This window comes from Peromyscus eremicus, chromosome 5, assembly GCF_949786415.1.
Source record: "Peromyscus eremicus chromosome 5, PerEre_H2_v1, whole genome shotgun sequence".
Classification (NCBI taxonomy): Eukaryota; Metazoa; Chordata; class Mammalia; order Rodentia; family Cricetidae; genus Peromyscus; species Peromyscus eremicus.
Genome location: NC_081420.1, coordinates 129,391,841 through 129,408,882, shown reverse-complemented (window position 1 = coordinate 129,408,882; position 17,042 = coordinate 129,391,841). Strand labels below are relative to the sequence as shown.

Sequence of the window (17,042 nt, the reverse complement as noted above, 5' to 3'; positions counted from 1 at the left end):
GCTGCACACTTACAATATCAGTACTTAAGAGGGTGAGGCAGGATAATTTATATGCAAGGTTAGTTCAAAATTCAAGAATAACATCCATTACAGCAACTAAGGAAGAAAAATTCTATAATCATTTTAATATGCAAAAAAGGCTAAACTAATATACCTTCACACAAAAAAAAACCCCAGCAAACTAGAAAAGGGTTCAACTTTATTTTTTTCTTAAATTAAAAAAAAACCAACCCAAATTAACAGTGTTAAATCGGATGCTTTCCTGCCATTAAAATTAAGAACAAGATGCCATGCAATAGTGACATGCCTTTAATCCCAGCACTCAGGAAGCAGAGGCAGGTGGATCTCTGAGTTCGAGGACAGCCTGGTCTACAGAGTGAGCTCCAGGACACAGAGAAATCCTGTCTCAAAAAACAAAGACAAATAAACAAAAAAGACAAAGACTCACAAGCCAGCATAATACTAAAGGAGAACAGAGTGAGAGTACTAAGAGTTCTTCACCTCAGCCATTAATGACATTACGGAGCTGGGGCTGGGACAGTGTAGAGCATTCAAGAGGCCATGAGCTCAGTCCCTAGCACCACTGAGCCCTATAATCCCAGCACCTGGGAAGCTGGATCAGGAGGAGTAGAGTTCAGTTATATAGTGACCTCTAGGCTACCCTAGGATATTGATCCTGTTTCAATTAAAAAAAAAAAAAAAGTACTGTGATATTACTAAAAAAGAAAAAAAATAAACAAAATATAGCCAGAAACACACATACATATAGTTCACCAAAGTCGGACAAAGAAGCAAAGACAATTCAGAGAACACAGGACAACCTTTCATTCCATCAACTAACAACAGAACAAGGGAGCCCCACTAGAAAGTGAGTCTGGAGTCGTTAAGACAGTACAGCGGATAAGATGCTTACCACCAAGGATAACATCCAAACTATGATCTCAGGACCTACAAGATGGAGAGATTCCTCCAAGTTATTCTCCGACCTCTATATATGTGCTCTGGCACATGGGCACACACACATACATGTGCACACAATAAATAAAAAAAAATTTTTTTAAGATTCTAGGGAGCTTGGCATGGCAGCAAATGCCTTTTATCTCAGCACTCAGGAGGCAGTAGCAGGTGGATTTCTGTGAGTTCAAGGCCAGCCCAGTCTACAAAGTGAATTCCAGGACCACTAGGGCTACACAGTGAAACCCTGAGTTTAGAGAACGTATCCATCTTAGAGAGGCCTCAGTTTGATTCCCAGCACCCACATTGGGTGTGGTAACTCACAAACACCCACAACTCCAGTTCCAAGGGATGTGCATCCTCTTTTTACTTCCTCAGGCACCAGGCATTCACATGGTGGGCATGCACACATGCAGGCAAAACACTCACACATGTAACATCGAATAAATAAACCTAAACAAATAAAGTTCCAGTTCTAAACACATCTTATACCTACACACACAAACACACAAATCCTTAAAATAGGCCACAGACCAAAATGTAAAAAAAAAAAAAATTGTAAAATTCCAAAAAGTATGGGTAGGTACACACCAGTGGTCCTACCTGGAAGGCTATCAAGCCATGCAAAGACACCTCCTGCCCAATGGAAGAAGGCGGTCTGAAAGCTCTACACCCTGTATGAGTTTACCTAGACGACATCCTGGAAAAAGCCAAACTGTGGCCATGGTGAGGTGGACAGTGTTGCTAGGGCTCAGGAAGAGAAGGGGAGGTTACCTGAGGATTCAGAGAACAGCCTAGACAACACAGTAAGAGTCTACTTAAGCCGGGCAGTGGTGGCACACGTTTTTAATCCCAGCACTTGGGAGGCAGAGACAGGCAGATCTCTGTGAGATCTAGGCCAACCTGGTCCAAAGAGGGAGTTCCAGGACAGCCTGGGCTACACAGAGAAACCCTGTCTCAAAAAACCAAAACAATCAGTATCTCATACCTGTGATCTAGCACTTGGGTTGAGGTAGCTTCAAGGCCAACCTGGACTAGCCTGGGCTAAATAGCAAACCTATCTCTAAACAAACTAGTCAATCAATAAACAGAGCAACTCCTAAATTATAAAAAAAATCTAGATGTTCTTGGGTTTGGAGATGACCTTCTAGACATAATCTCAAAAGTACAAACCCTAAAAGAAATTATTTGCCTATACTGAAATTAAAAACTTTTCTTGGGGGAAGCAGTAATGAAAGCCACAGACTGCAAGAAAATATCCGCAAAACCCTTATCTGATAAAGGGCTGATATCCAAAATATGCAAAGAATTCTTAAAATTCAATAATTAAAAAAAGAAACAAATTATAGGCAAAATACCAGAACAGATACTTTTAGTAAGTGTGTATGAGTGTGCGGCAGGGAGGGGGTGAGTGGGAAAAAATCAAATGCTCTTAGTCTATGTTTTATACAACTACAACAGAATATCCTACCAGGTAACTTAGAAACAATAAAATGCACTTGGCTCATAATTCTAGAAGCTGGAAGGATAAAGAGGATTCAGTGCTGGCACATGCCTGTAATCCCAGCACTGGACAGGCAAAATTGAAGTACAAGGCCAACCTGGGCTATACAGCAAAAAACGATGCTTCACAAAAACAAGAAAGAAAGAAAACAGACAACTAAGCCTCATCTGGTGAGTCTTCTGCTCCCATGACAGAGGCACCGCCTGGTAAAGACAGCATATGAGAGGGAGAAAGTTCAACAAACCACTCTCTAGACAGCAGTGTGAGAACGCTAAAGGGATGGATGGTTCAGTGGTGCAGTGCTTGCCCTGCGGGGGTGAAGACCAGAGTTCAGATCCTCAGAACCCATGTAAATGCCATGTGGGCATGGCAGCCTGTATGTAATTACTGCCTCAGAAGCCAGAGGCCAGGGATCCCCAGAGCAAGCCTGCTAATGAGACGAGCCACATCAGTAAGCTAAGGGTTTGACTGAGAGACCCTGCACCAATAATGTGGAAGAATGATTGAGGATGAGTCTCAGCATCAACCTCGGGCCTCCACATATATGTACACACACACACACACACACACACACACACACACACACACACACACTATACACACATGAAAATGGAGAAAGGAAAAAAGAGAACAGTAACATCAATTTAGTCATGAGGGCAGAGCTCTCATAACAACATTTATTTATTATTAATTTGCTTCATGTTGAGACACAGCCTTGGGCTGGGATGAATCTCAGTGATAGAGTGCTTGCCTAGCATGAGGCCCTGGGTTCAATCACTAGAATCGCCTCCGCCCCCGCCCCCCCCCCCCAAAAAAAGGCAGGGTCTTACTATGAAGCCCAGACTGGCCTTGAACTCACCACCTTCCTGTCTCAGCCTCCCCACATCTAGCTGTCAATCATCTCTTACAGGCCCCACCTTTCAACACTGATGCGTTCAGATTATGCTTCCAGCACATGGACTTATGAAGGAAATCCAGAGAACCACAAATTAAATTGTTATCACTATTCATTTACTAGAATGGCAAAAAGCCAAAATAATAACCAGGGGGAAGACATGAAATAACAAGAAATTCCATTTTCTGCCTTATGAATGAAAAATGATACAGCCACTTTGGAAGACCCCTGGGCAGTATTTTTACAAACTGAACATAATCTTACCATGGAATCCAACAATCACGTTCCCTGGTAGTTACTCGATGGTGCTAAAAGTACGGCCACAGGAAAACTGGCACAGGACCGTTTGTAGCAGCTCTGTGCACAAATGCCAAACTTGGAAGCGACAAGGTAAGTAGATAAACAGACTGGTAGATCTACACCATGGGTGTTATTCAGACTACAGGGACATCAGCTACACCAAGACAGGAAGACACAGGAGCAGGCTGCCAAGTGAAAGGCAGTGTGAAAGACTTAGTGACGGCAGCTTAGAGTACAGCCGGGGAGGGGCAAACTAGAGACAAAGGAAGGACTGGTGTCTGCCAGGTGTTCTGGAAGAGAAAAAAGGGGATGAATAGGTGGAGAAAAGAGAACTGGGGGATGGGCACTAGAATCATCTTGTCACACACTTGCCCAAGCTCTACGATCTGTCCGACCAAGAGTGAATCCTACTGCCAAACACGACTGTTCTTAACAGCACCTGGTTCATCAAGTTCAGCACTCTACTTGAGACATGAGTAATGGGGGAAATCAGGAGCCGGGGGCACACAGAAACTGAACTTTCTACTCACTTTTTCCATAAACCTAAAACTGCCTCCCAAAACCTACTGAAATACATATGCCTTGGGGAGCAGACAAAAAGGAAGAGAGATTCTCGAGACTGTAGGAGTGTGTGACTGCCATCTTGCCCAGGATTGACTGCTGCCTCCCTAAAGAAACTCCTGCATGCTCCAGAAGAAACCAAAACTGACTTAGGGTTGGGGACTAGGGGCTGGGGACCAGAGTCTCCTCAGAGTCTTGCTCCCCAAAGGCCGCCCTGCTGCCACACACCTTACTCGACTAGTGTCTGAGTGGAAAGGGGACACCAGACGACTTTACTTCCTGGAGGAATTCTTTCTAACCGGCCTATGGAGTCTATCAGCCTGAAAACAAGAACGATTTGTCCCAAGGTTAGAAACATCAGCACCGACAAGGAAGCATAAGGCTAATTTGAAGAAAAACAAACAAACAAACAAGCAAACACTACTTCTGAATACTGAATTGAGGCTGTGTGAATGTCTCGTGGGCATAGCCTCACAGGCCATAGACTCCATATGGGTTTCCTTGACTGCCACAGATCAAAAGCCAAGGCAGGGTGGCCATGGGCAAAGGGCTCTCATGCCATTTCGAACCACAGTGGGGAGAACTTCCTTCTTCTGTCTCTCTCTCTCTCTCTCTCTCTCTCTCTCTCTCACACACACACACACACACACACACACACACATGCATGTGCACGTGCACCTTATACTTCTCCTCCCTCATGCAGAAGTCCTCCCACCTCCATCCTCACTCAAGCTGTACTCCAACAAAGAACTGCACCCTCATGATGACCAGAGTCAGCCAGGGAAGGAGATCTTCTCTTAGAAGTACCGGCTATCAAGGGAAAAGGATCTAAGTAGAATATGAGCTTACAATTCTAGTGCATTAATACCACCAGGCAACCATCATTAATGGCTGCTAACATTGCAAAAGACAGCTATTCAGTCTTTTTGTTGTTGTTTATTGAGACAGTCTCTCAACTTATCCCTGGCTGTCTGGAAACCAGGACATGTATAGGCCACACCCTTGAATTCAGAGAGGTCCACCTGAGCTCCAGCGTTGGGACTGAAGGCCCACACTACTGGAATTTAGCTGGTGGCAGATCCCCCACTGGGACTGCAGTTACAGCCAGCTGTGAGCCACCATATGGTTGCAGGGAATTGAACCTGGGTCTTCTAGAAGAGTAACCAATGCTCTTAACCACTGAACCATCTCTCCAGCTCCTATCTGTCTTTTAAAAACATATATCATTTACCTATAAAGCATTCATGGAAAAAAAAAATCAAAACAAGTCTCTAGTTCCAATTATGAATTTAAAGAAACTATAAGACCAAACCAACTAAAGCGGCATAATGGAAATGCAATCCGCAGAAGGCAGACATCAGGGAAGTTTACAGGAAACAGTCACCAAGATGGCTCAGTAAGAGTGAGGGTGAGTGCCTGTTGCCTAAGCTTGAAGATAGGAGTTCAGGCCCCAGCACCCATGTGAGAGCCACACGTGACCCTGCATGCATGCCGACAACCCCGTGCTGACAGGAGAGAAGACAGACGGACAAGACAGACCCCCACAGCTAGCTGGCCAGCCAGCCTCGCCAAAAAATAAAAAAGGGGAGAGACCCTATTTCAAAGGGATACAGTGGAAAGCAAAGGAGCAGGGCACCTCGTGTCCTCTCGGGCTTCCCCATTTGCACACACAGGCACACATGTCCAAATAAATCAATGCACACAAACACACAACACATCCAAATTATCTCAACTAAAGGAAAGAAAAAAAATAACCTAATTTCTTCAACAAATTTAATAGAGAGGAAAACAGATGGCAGAGAAATCTATAGATTAAAAGATTTAAATAGCAGAGAAAGAACCATATTTGGCTCCTGCTTTGAACAAGCTGTTTTTAAGAGGTTATTATAGGACAATTGGGGAGACAAACAGTGGATGTTTCATTCCCCTCCCTGAATATAAGCAAGCACAGTGGCCAACACCGGCAATTTCAACAATTAAGAATGCTGAGGCAGGAGGATTGCCAGGCGTTCGAGGCCAGCCTGAGCTACATAGTGAGACTCTTATTTTCTCCCTCCCTCCCTCCCTCTCTCTCTCTCTCTTAATAATTTTTTACAAAAATAAAACCAACATTAAGGGTAGTGTTGTGGCATACAGCTGGAGTTCTGACTAGCCAAGAAGCCCAAGCAGGAAGACCACTGCCCCATTCAAGACCAATTAATCTGGCAGACAAACATAGTAAGACCCCACTGAGAGGAGGGAGACGAATATTGCAAAGACACCCCACACACATAAAATAAAATGAACTTTAAATGATACAGCTGAGAGGAAAATCTGAGTAAGTCTTGGGAATTGGGGCTCTTTTCAATGCCAGGATGGAGCACAGGGCTCTGTGCACGGAAGGCAAAGGTTCTACCAGCAAGCTGCAATCCCAGATAAGGAAGACTGAGATGGAAGGTGGGGAAACGGCTCACCAGGCGGAGTTATTCCTCCAAATCTAGGATGACCGCAGCACAATAAGCTGTCTGATATCACCTATTACAAGAACTGTATAAGGTGGCCACAGCAAGTGCTGGAGAGATGCAGGAATCCGGACCCCTCACACAGGAACTTGGCATGATGCTCTAGAAAATGGCTCAGTATCCTCTTGACTAAAATCTAGTGTACAAAGTAGAGGGAATCTAGGGAGATGTCTTAGTGGGTAATGTGCCTGCTATGCAAGTATAAGGACCTGAGTTTAGCAGCTAAATAAAAGGTGGATGGCAGTGCCTGTCTGTAACCCTAATGTCAGCAGGCACAGATGGATCCTGGGGGCTTAATGTTCAATCAGTCTAACCAAAATAGTGAATTCCAGGTTCACAGAGAGATGCTGTCTCAAAAATTAGGTGGAGAACAAAATGAAGATACATAGTGTTAACATCTGACCTCCAAATGCACGTGCACATACCACATGTACACATACACACACAAAAAAAGAAAGTATAAAAAGTCGTTAGGAGCTCTTTAAACTAAACATGTACTTACCATATGGCATTGGGCATTTATTCCCCCAAAATGAAGCCTTATGTTCACATAAAAAATACACAAATGTTTATAGCAGCTTTATTTGTAACAGTCAAAAACTGGAAACCACTTTTCTGGAATATCCTTCAGCTGGTGCATCCATACAATGGAATACTACCAGGTAACAGAGGAACTACTGGCACTTAAGGCAAGCTGAATGACTCACAAAGAAATTCCAGTGAAGAACACAGCCAAAGTTACAGACTATAGGACTCCATTTAATTCACATTCTCAAAAGGGCAAATTTGCAGAGATGGAGAACAGACTAGTATTTGCTAAGGGTTAGGGACAAGAAGGATGTGTGTTCCGATGGAGATCAGAGAGATCTGAGTCAATAGAATAGTTCTATCTTTTTTATTGTTCCTCACAAAGGAAACATGATGAACATCCAAGATGAAGATGAACCTGACCCAGTTCTCCATCTTGACTGTGGTGGTGGTGGTGGTGGTGGTACGAATCTACAAATATGGTAAAGCTGAACACAGCACACACATACAGGCATGTGAAACTGGCAAACTATGAAACGTCACAGATTATGAGAACGGTAGTTCTGAATTAACTAGTAATCGGGACGTTACTACAATGAAACTGAGCAAATAGACTATGATGATCACTCTACTAATTTCTATAACTTCCTACTAATTTATCAATTATCTCAAAAGAAAAAATTAATGCAAATATATATATATGTTTCTATTTTCTTGAACACTTCTACTTAATAAACTAATAGGAAAGCAAATATTTCTGCACTAATTACAAACCACTATTTTAGGAGGGATTTGAACTAGAATTCCTATGTTTTATTATTAAATACTAATGTAATCTCTGAGCTAAATGGCTCCATGTTCAACTTTTTCTTAAAATCTTCAACTCAATTTCCTATGTGGCCCAAAGTTCTAGTATATATAAGTCTTTTATAACATCAATTTATCAGAATTTAAAGGTGAATGCAAATTAATGAAAAGCCTAGCTTAAAGCCATCTTCTTCAATACATAATCACTTATAAGAAAATCATTACGTGTAATCTTCTAGTGTAATAAATGTGAAGCCATTTTAGTGTTCCAGAGCAGCTAAGTCCTCAGCAAATACTCTCAAGTTAAAAGAACATTCTAATGTCCTCTTAACTCCTCAGGAGGCTTTGAGCTGTTGAGTCAGCTCTGTAGAAAAAAAAGAGCACAACCAGCTGCTAATAAGTGGACCAACAGTCTTCAAAAACAGTGTCTTCCATGGCCCATCACCCTAGGAAGAACACACCACACCTATGTGTATGTGATTAGTAGTCTGTAGTGTTGTGGGTGTGATCCTGAAATAGTTTCCGCCACTAAATGCTAATCTACCAGTCAAGAGAGCAGAAGAGAAAGCTGTGTGAAAGCGTACACCAGCCAGCTTTTCTAGTTCCCACAGAGGAAGGGCCCATGAGTTTTCTCAGCTTCAGAAGGTATAAGAATACCTACCTATTCATTGCCCTCATGTCTACCCCAGTTTTACAATTTTCAGGTTGTCTGAGAAAGAACTCATCAAGGAAGACAGCCACCTGCCCAGTCCAGTGTCACCAAAGGAATCCATACCATTGCTTCCCAGAGCCTTCTGAGCTCCTCTACTATGACAGGTAGCTGTTTCATGAAAGAAACTGAGACAGGGCCCCAGCAGACTGGATCCAGACGTCTCCCTTACTGGTCTACCACCCTTTTCCTGCCTCTCTTTCCTCTACTGTCCTAAACCACCCACGGAAGCACAAGGTAGACTCTAGAAGGCTCTAGCTCTGTTTCCCTTTGCTTCTCAACAGCTAAAGATGCAACAGGAGTTTTCAAAGACTACTCGTGCCAATGACCCCAAAAGAAACAGCACTCACCAGTCAGACCCTTCCTCAGAAGATGAAGTCATGCCATGAAAGCATGAATTACAGGTAGCACAGAATCCACAATATGTCACCATCATCATCTTTTTTTTTTTAATTGGTTTTTCAAGACAAGGTTTCTCTATGTAAAAGCCCTACTTGTCCTGGAACTCACTTTGTAGACCAGGCTGGCCTCAAACTCACAGAGACCTACCTGCTGTGCGCCGCCGCCGCCACCACCATCCAGCAAGACTTCTAAATTCTTTCCTAATCAACCCGTGTTCATCTGCCTGATTGATCAGAAACCCAGCAGGGACACCAATCCCACGACAATACTGAAGAATAAGCCACAAGCCAACACTAAAGAGAAGTCATCGGCACTGGTACACAGTGAACTAGATGATGGTGCTGTGGGAAGAATGCTATGGCCTGGGTAAATAACACAGCCCTTAGACCTAACATCCAAAGCTGTGTGGTTATCAAGCCCAGCACTGAGCCAGGATCCTTTCTTAATCTGTTCCTCCCATTCACATTCTTACCTCCTTAGCTCAAAAGCTGATTCCTTAAACTTGCATTTTTAGGGTGCCGGAGTGCAGCTTGGTGATAAAGTGATGACTCCCCAGCTCATGATGAGAGCCCAGGTCCAACTCCAAGAACTATCCCAACATACAGAAGTAAAGCCTTTTCCCCTGAAGTCTCCTTGATATCTCTTTTGTTAATGCATAGTCCCCAAAACATGACTGAGAAAGTCACTTAAGCCTTGACAAACTAGAGACTTCCCAGGACAGCCACACAGCCTCGTCCTCACGAAGGTTGGAAAGTATCAGGCACCTTCCACAGAAGTTTCTCAACACCAGGTCAGGAGCAAGGGCTCTGGCTCTTTACCATCCTTCCTTCTTTACTACAAGCACCCTTAAATCTCTAAGAAAAGAGCATCTGGCCAGGCTTGGTGGCACATACCTTGGAAGGCAGAGGCAGGATGATCTCTGAGTTTGAGGCCAGCCCGGTCTACAAAGCGAGTTCCAGGACAGCCAGAGATAAAGAAACCCTGTCTCAGAAATACAAACAAGATAAAAACAAAACAAAGAAAAGGGCTTCTGGCTCATTTCCATGGGCAAGAAAGTGCTGATGGGCAGCATCCTGTGGTGGGACCAGGTACGTGGAAACAATTGGAAAAGTAAATAAATAAAAATAAAAAATAAGGGGTTGGGGATTAACTCAGTGGTAGAGTGCTTGCCTAGCAAGCTCAAGGCCCTGGGTTCGGTCCTCAGCTCTGAAAAAAAAATAAATTAAATAAATAAAAAATAAAAGGAAGCCAGGCCTGGTGGCTTAGGTATTATCCTCACTACTCAGGAGACTGAGGCAGGAAAATCACAGGATTAAAACCTGCCTGGGCTACAGAGTGAATTCAAGGCCAGCCTGGGTAACTTGGCTGAGACCCTGTCTCAGACAGTAAAAAAGGAAGGGAAAAAGCTCTGGGGATATAGCTCATTGATAAGAGGTTTTTGTATAACAAACACAAGGCTCTGGGGTGAATCTCTTGTACCTCCAAAATAAATAAAGAACAGAGCAAACGCAAATACCCTCTGGGCTTGGATTTGTGGCTTCAGGGGACAAAGGCTGGAGCAGTACATCCAGAGTAGTTTCCTTTTGAAAAGACGACTTTGGGATAAGACCCACGTACTCATTTTTTTTCTTCTCTCTCTTTTTTCTTTCGTAGCATTACTAAGTACTGAACCTAAAGTCCATACAAGTGCTCTACCACTGGGCTACACCCCCAGCCCTAGTATACTACTCCACATGAAGAACGTTCCTATCCAGTGAGCAGAAGGGAATTCACTAATAAGGGAAGGTTTAAACATAAGCTAGTACTTGCAAGAACATGAAGCAAGTTAAGGAAGAACCAAGACTCACGAATTAGGCAATTTGAGGAGTCAGGGTTCAAACTCTTAAAGTCTTAGGGGCACTCAGGGCGTCTAGTCAACCACCGCCACAGAAATACAAGACATAAAGGAGAGCAGGGGACAGTCAGTCTCAGAGTTCTAATGCCCTGTCCACATGCTGTGTGTCCCAAGTCCCTAGCTGGAGAGTCAACTAGAGTCCAGGAACCGTAATATGTTCATCTACCCGCACAGTTAAATCCCAAGAACACAGAAACAATGGTATGAGTAACACTAAATGTAATGTCAGAATGTATTCAGAGCTTCCTCTGTGATTGAAAAACTCCATCCTATAGGGAACCCCCAAAGCAGGAAGGTAAACAACTCGGAAGTCCCCGAAACCGACCAGATTCACTAGGCCCCTCCCTGCCAGAGTAAGCAATAAAAGCTGGGAGTCCCTCTCAGGGGAGCAGAACCCAGCCGCAAAGACGACTCTCAGATGACTTTGAGACAGACCTGGGAAGGACACTGTCCAACCTGTTAACCTGCCTGCAGGCTGTACAGTGTGCTCCAGGTTCTCAGCTTTGTGAGCTGTCACTCATGCTGGGGTGGGCTTCGGTGACGCAGCTGTCTTTGAGTCATTTCTACTTCTGTAAGTGACCTTTCACCCCAATAAAACTCATAGTTCACCAAGTTGGACCTTAGTAATACCCATACTTTGATCTGTTTTGAGTATCTGGGGTGAGCAGACGAGTATGCTGTGTTTCCCCAGGGAAAGTTCTGTCACCTAATGAATAGCGTGATACTGAGAAGTACACTCAGAAGTCCAACTGTTTAAATTCCTCTATTTAAAAGCAAAATGAGGCTGGCAAGATGGCTCAGGAGGTAAAGTTGCTTGCCATCAGTCAAGATGAACAGAGTTCGATCCCCAAGGCCCAGAAGAACACCAGCTCCCAATATGTTGTCCTATGACTTCCACTCCCTTACCTTGGCATGTATGTGCACACATGCACATGCAAGCACACACATACAAAATAAGTCAATGTAATTTTTTAAGTAATAAAAAAATAGCAAAACTCCCTTAAAAGCTAAAAAAATAAGGTCACATAAATCAAAACAAAAATCATTCAGAACCCAGAGTCTTTTAGTAAGCCTTCTTAGAACTGTTTGATGTACCTTTCAACACTAGGAAGTCTCAGAATGGAAAAATTAACTACAACTGCTGGTGTCTTCTTCTGGGAGCGGGAAAGAATAGAAAGTCTGATGGCGCGATAAGCCGCTTAACAAGTTTACAATCAGTTTTTAAGCAGTAATCCCTCAGGGAAATGAACATTCCTCCCTGATCCTTCTGAGGGCAATACAGTATCCGAAGCTTCTGTGTGTGAACCTTTTCAGGATTTACGTTAAACAGTAAGGAGAACAACTTCTCAGCTATCAGAGGCAGCCAGCACTTTGGATTTGTAGTATCTTTTCTAGAAACAGACGAGACTTCAGTAAAATGCAATTAGGGACCTTCCAGGTATTAGTTGACAGTGATCACCTGACCAGAGCTCACTCCTGAAGACAAAACTACCAGAGCCTTCAACAGCTGTCTGTTGCCACTAAACCACAATTGAGTTAGCCTCGTGAAGGCGGCTAACAGAAGGTGATGACCATGGAGAGCGCCCTTGAATCGGGGCAGAAACGACTGAGCCATGGAGGATCTCCTCTGGAAAATGAGGGCAGCTATGAGGCGTTCCCCAGCACCAGTCCTGAGCCACGTGACTGCACTTTTCCACAGAAGGTCGGAGTTGTAATAGTAACGTACTGAGCAGACACCAGCCCCCTGCAGCAGAGGGAGCCCACCGACTCATCTGACCAGAGCTCCACACAATTCTCTCTCCTCGCCAACCAGGGCAGACCTGAACGGGCGAGCCAAGCAAGGCTCACACGGGATTACTAATTGATTTCCTGAAGCCTCACTACAGATCAGTACCTGAAAATGAGAAGCAATTTCCAGGCTGGTTTTCCATACTAGAGCTACACAAACCACACACCATACTTCTCACACACACCATACCACAGTCCAAAAGCTTCATTTTATCAAAATAAAAAAAGAAAGAAAGAAAGAAAGGAAAGAAGAGAGACTCAGCAACCTAATCCAGCCAACACAGGGGCTCTTCCCAAAGGGAAACCAGGCTGGAAACATTCCCAGCTTACGTACATAATTCACTAGGGCTCAGGTAAGATTCCATTTTGTAAGAGATGAACTTTAAACACAAAGTCACTGGTGGTGCAACATTCGCACACTTAGCACCACCGTCACCCCTAAATGAGAACCACTGCTGCCTCTGCCACAGTGACAACCTCACAGCGAGAAGCTGCCAACCATGAACTCCTGGAAAGTTCTATCAGGGCTCGGAAGAGCTCACCATCTCTGCCAACCTAAACGTAGCTGTCACTCACTGCTTGCGTTCACTACAATCCAGGCAACACAAACGCAAGAAATTTTTTTTTTCTTTTTAAATAAACATAAAAGGTGGGCCAAAGGGTCAAGAGCAGGCAATGTCTTTCAGGGCTGACAAGATTCTTGTCGGGGGTTGGGGGAGGGGAAGGAGCATTCTGGATGTTTCTATTCTTGGCAAGAAGAGGACCTCCTGGTCCTAACCATCTAAAGACGCTAAGGCAAGAACGTTCTCAGGAAGTTAATACCAGCCCAGCGCTAAGGGATGAGCTTCATCTTGGGGTGTGGTGATGGGGACCAAGGTGTGGAGGGCAGGAAGGGATCAGCGGGCAGGCTGAACTCTAGGGCATGGGAGGAGGAGGCGGCGGAAGAGCAGTGAGAAAGCATGGGGAGGTATGGACAGTTAGGAGTGAAGGAAGGTGGGGATGACTACGGAGGGGAAGTGGACAGCTAAAGGGGATTCCAAAGAAAGCTCCGCCGGGGACGGAGGAATGAACAGCCACCGGTGCTCCCCACCCGCCAGCCCCCTGTGGGCGTGTGCCCCGCTGCGCGTGTGTGCCCACCCTCCCGGGCGCAGGCCGCAGCGCCGGCACTTACCCCACGACTCCCTGGTTGTAGTTCCTCCGCTTCCACGGGGTCCCGCTGTACACGCCCCCGCCACCGTCCGCCCGGCCGCCCCCGGCCGCGCGCCCTCCGCTGGGCTGCAGCAGGCTGTAGTTGAGTCCGTAGGTGCTGGCCTTGTTGTCGCGCTTCCTCTTGTTACTGCTGCCCGAGGCCGGGTCGGCGGGCTCGGAGGTGGGGAGCGCGGCCGTGGGACGCGGGGACGAGGGCGCCGACGGGACCGGCGACGCCGAGGGGCCTGCCGCTGCCCGCCGTGCCCAGGCCGCCGGCTGGTGGTGGTTGTTGTTGTTGTTGGTCGTCTCCAGGGGCAGGAAGTCCCGCTGCTCCGCGGGCACGGCGAGGCCGCCCAGCGGGCGCTCACCCGAGCGGAACATGCCGGCCGGAGCCGGGGCCGTGCCGCCGGGGCTACCGGGGCCGCTGCCGCTCCCGCCGCTGGCCGTGCCGCCGCTCGCGCTGCTCGCGCCGCTGCTGTGACAGTGGTGGTTGAAGTAGAGGTTCCTCAGCCCTTGGGTCGTCTCCCAGATCTGCATCCACAGACTGTTGGACGGTCCGAGCTGCTCTGGCTGGAACCAGGCGATCCTCGGATCCATCAAACGGCGGCGGCCGCTGCCCCCGCCCCTCCCGGCCGCCCGCAGGGCCGCCGCCGCCGCCGCCGCCGCCGCCTCAGGCGCACGCCCGGCCTCGGCCGCCGCCGCCGCCGCCACCCGGGTTCCGCCACGGGCGGCGCGGTCGCGCAGGGAGCCTGGCCGGCGCCGGCGGCGTCGCTCCCGCCCTCGGGGCTCGCAGGCCCTCCCCCCTCCCTCCGCCCCTCCGCCGAGCCCCTGTCACCGGGGTTCCCGTGCAAATGGCGGCGGCGGCGGCGGCGGCGGCTCCCGAGATGGGCGAGCGGCGGCGGCGACGGCGGCGGCGGCGGCAGCGGCGGCGGCGGCGGCGGCGGCAGCGGGACGCGCCTGCTCCGTAGCGTCCGCGCTGCTCGGCCCCGGGGCGGGGCCTCCGCCGGCTCCGCCCCTCGCTCCGCTCCGCCCCGCCCCGCCGCCGCGCTCGCCCCGCCCCGTCCCGCTGCCCGCCGACCGCGGGCGTCCCGAGGCCGCACAGCGCGTCACAGAGGCCGCGGCAGGCTGCGGGCAGCGGGGCCGCAACCGCCCGGTCAAACGTCCCGCGCTGGCCTAGTCAGGGTCGCACGTACCTGGGCCTCCGGGCACCTCGGACGCGCGCGACGACGCCCGGCTCCGGTCCCTCTGCCGCACCGCCGAGGGACACGAGGCGGCTGCCGACTCCGCGGAAAGTGACTGGTTTGCGCCGCCCCACCTCGATCCGGACGGCCCGCTCCGCCCCTCGGTCCGGGCGCGGCCCCGGGGCTCCCGGCCGCGCGCCGCGCGCGCACTGGAAGGGCGGGCTTCCGCTCAGGGGCCGGGCCTGCACGCGGCTGCACGCGCACCTCGGTTCCGGAGCGGTCTCAGAGGCACCCTGTGTCGCGCGTCCTCCACCACTGCCGGACTCGAGGGCCACGCAGCACGGTCGCTCCATGGTGCGCTTACAGGCTCAAAGCCCCTTAACTTTCGTAACTAAGAAAACTCGAAAGCCTTTTAAACCTAAAATGACTCTACCGTTGCCGTTAGTGGATGCTCTCCATAGAGTGGTCGCTTGTGTAGCTTTCGCGGGGCGCGAAAAATACCCCCCCACAAAAGGGGGAATTTTCAGTACTTTAAATCAGCAAGAGAAGAGAGGAACACTTGAAGTGCAAGCACGCTTCAAGCTTGCTGCAAATTCCAGAACAAGTCTCTGACACGGGTTTTGGCTCTGTGCCCAGCTCAATATCCTGGAAAGTTTGGGTTGTTGTTGGTTTTATTTGTTTACTTATTTTGCAAAGGATAAAACTTGTTTGTCGGCCGGGCGGTGGTGGCGCACGCCTTTAATCCCAGCACTCGGGAGGCAGAGGCAGGTGGATGTCTGTGAGTTCGAGGCCAGCCTGGGCTACCAAGTAAGAGCCAGGTGGATCTCTGAGTTCGAGGCCAGCCTGGGCTACCAAGTAAATTCCAGGAAAGGCGCAAAGCTACACAGAGAAACCCTGTCTCGAAAAACAAAACAAAACAAAAGCAAACAAAATTTGTTTGTCACAGAATGAAGCATTGATCTATGTTTTTTTCTTGCTAAAAAAGAATACAATGTCCACTGGCTGGGCTAATTGTAACTCAGTTGGTAGAGTACTTTCCTAGGACACAAGAAGCCCTGACGTTGATTCCAGATCCTCCAGCTAGGAAGCAACTTGGAATACGTTAAGAATCTAAACACATACACACACACACACACACACACACACACACACACACACACACAAAAGCCTACTGTGAATAACCACTGTGAAGACATTGTTAAACTTGCTTCCATTCTTCCCCAAATCTCTGTACATGTCAAGTAGATATACTCAGTTATTCAGCACATTTCTCCAAATGTCTGATAACAATTTAAATGCTACCACCACTGGTATCTTAAATTTTTGTATATTTTAATTTTTTTCAGTTACAATAGTACCTACCAAAAGTTACTATTTGTTGTGTTTGAGTGATTTCTTCTTTCAGAAAACATAAAGAACTACTACAGTGTTGCTAAAAGACCAAATGAGACAATACATAAAAGTACTTTATATGGGCTGGAGAGATGGCTCAGCATTTATGAGCACTGGCTGCTCTTCCAGAGGACCCAGGTGTAATTCCCAGCACCCACAGGGCAGCTCACAATTGTCCAGTTCCAGAGGATCCAACACTTTCACACAGACATACTTGTATGCAAAACACCAATATACATCAAATAAAAAATAAAATAAAATGTACTTTATAAACTCAAGTGTGGCTGAGCTGCCATACTTACTGATTTCGTGAGGCAATGGGGAATGCTGGCTGCTCACCCCTGCCTGGCCCTGCCCTGGCCTGCCTGTAACTTAGCCACTCGTCCAGGCTGTCATGTCTGGATGTCTATCCTTCATGCAGAGCTGAGTTAAATGACC

At 47.4% G+C, this 17,042-nt stretch overlaps 1 protein-coding gene across 5 annotated transcripts in view; it reads right to left on the bottom strand.

Annotated features, from left to right (window-relative positions):
- Tent4b (terminal nucleotidyltransferase 4B) overlaps positions 1–15,379 on the bottom strand; it is a 65,620-nt gene extending 50,241 nt beyond the window's left edge. For 4 of the 5 annotated variants that reach the window (XM_059264515.1, XM_059264518.1, XM_059264514.1 and 1 more), the window contains exon 1: positions 14,015–14,680. In XM_059264515.1, the coding sequence (XP_059120498.1) occupies positions 14,015–14,628 (614 nt within the window). In that variant the 5' untranslated portion in view covers positions 14,629–14,680. Of the gene's footprint in view, positions 1–14,014; positions 14,681–15,224 lie in introns of those variants that run through there. The other variant, XM_059264517.1, reaches the window with a different exon arrangement.
- Positions 15,380–17,042: the final 1,663 nt, after the last annotated feature.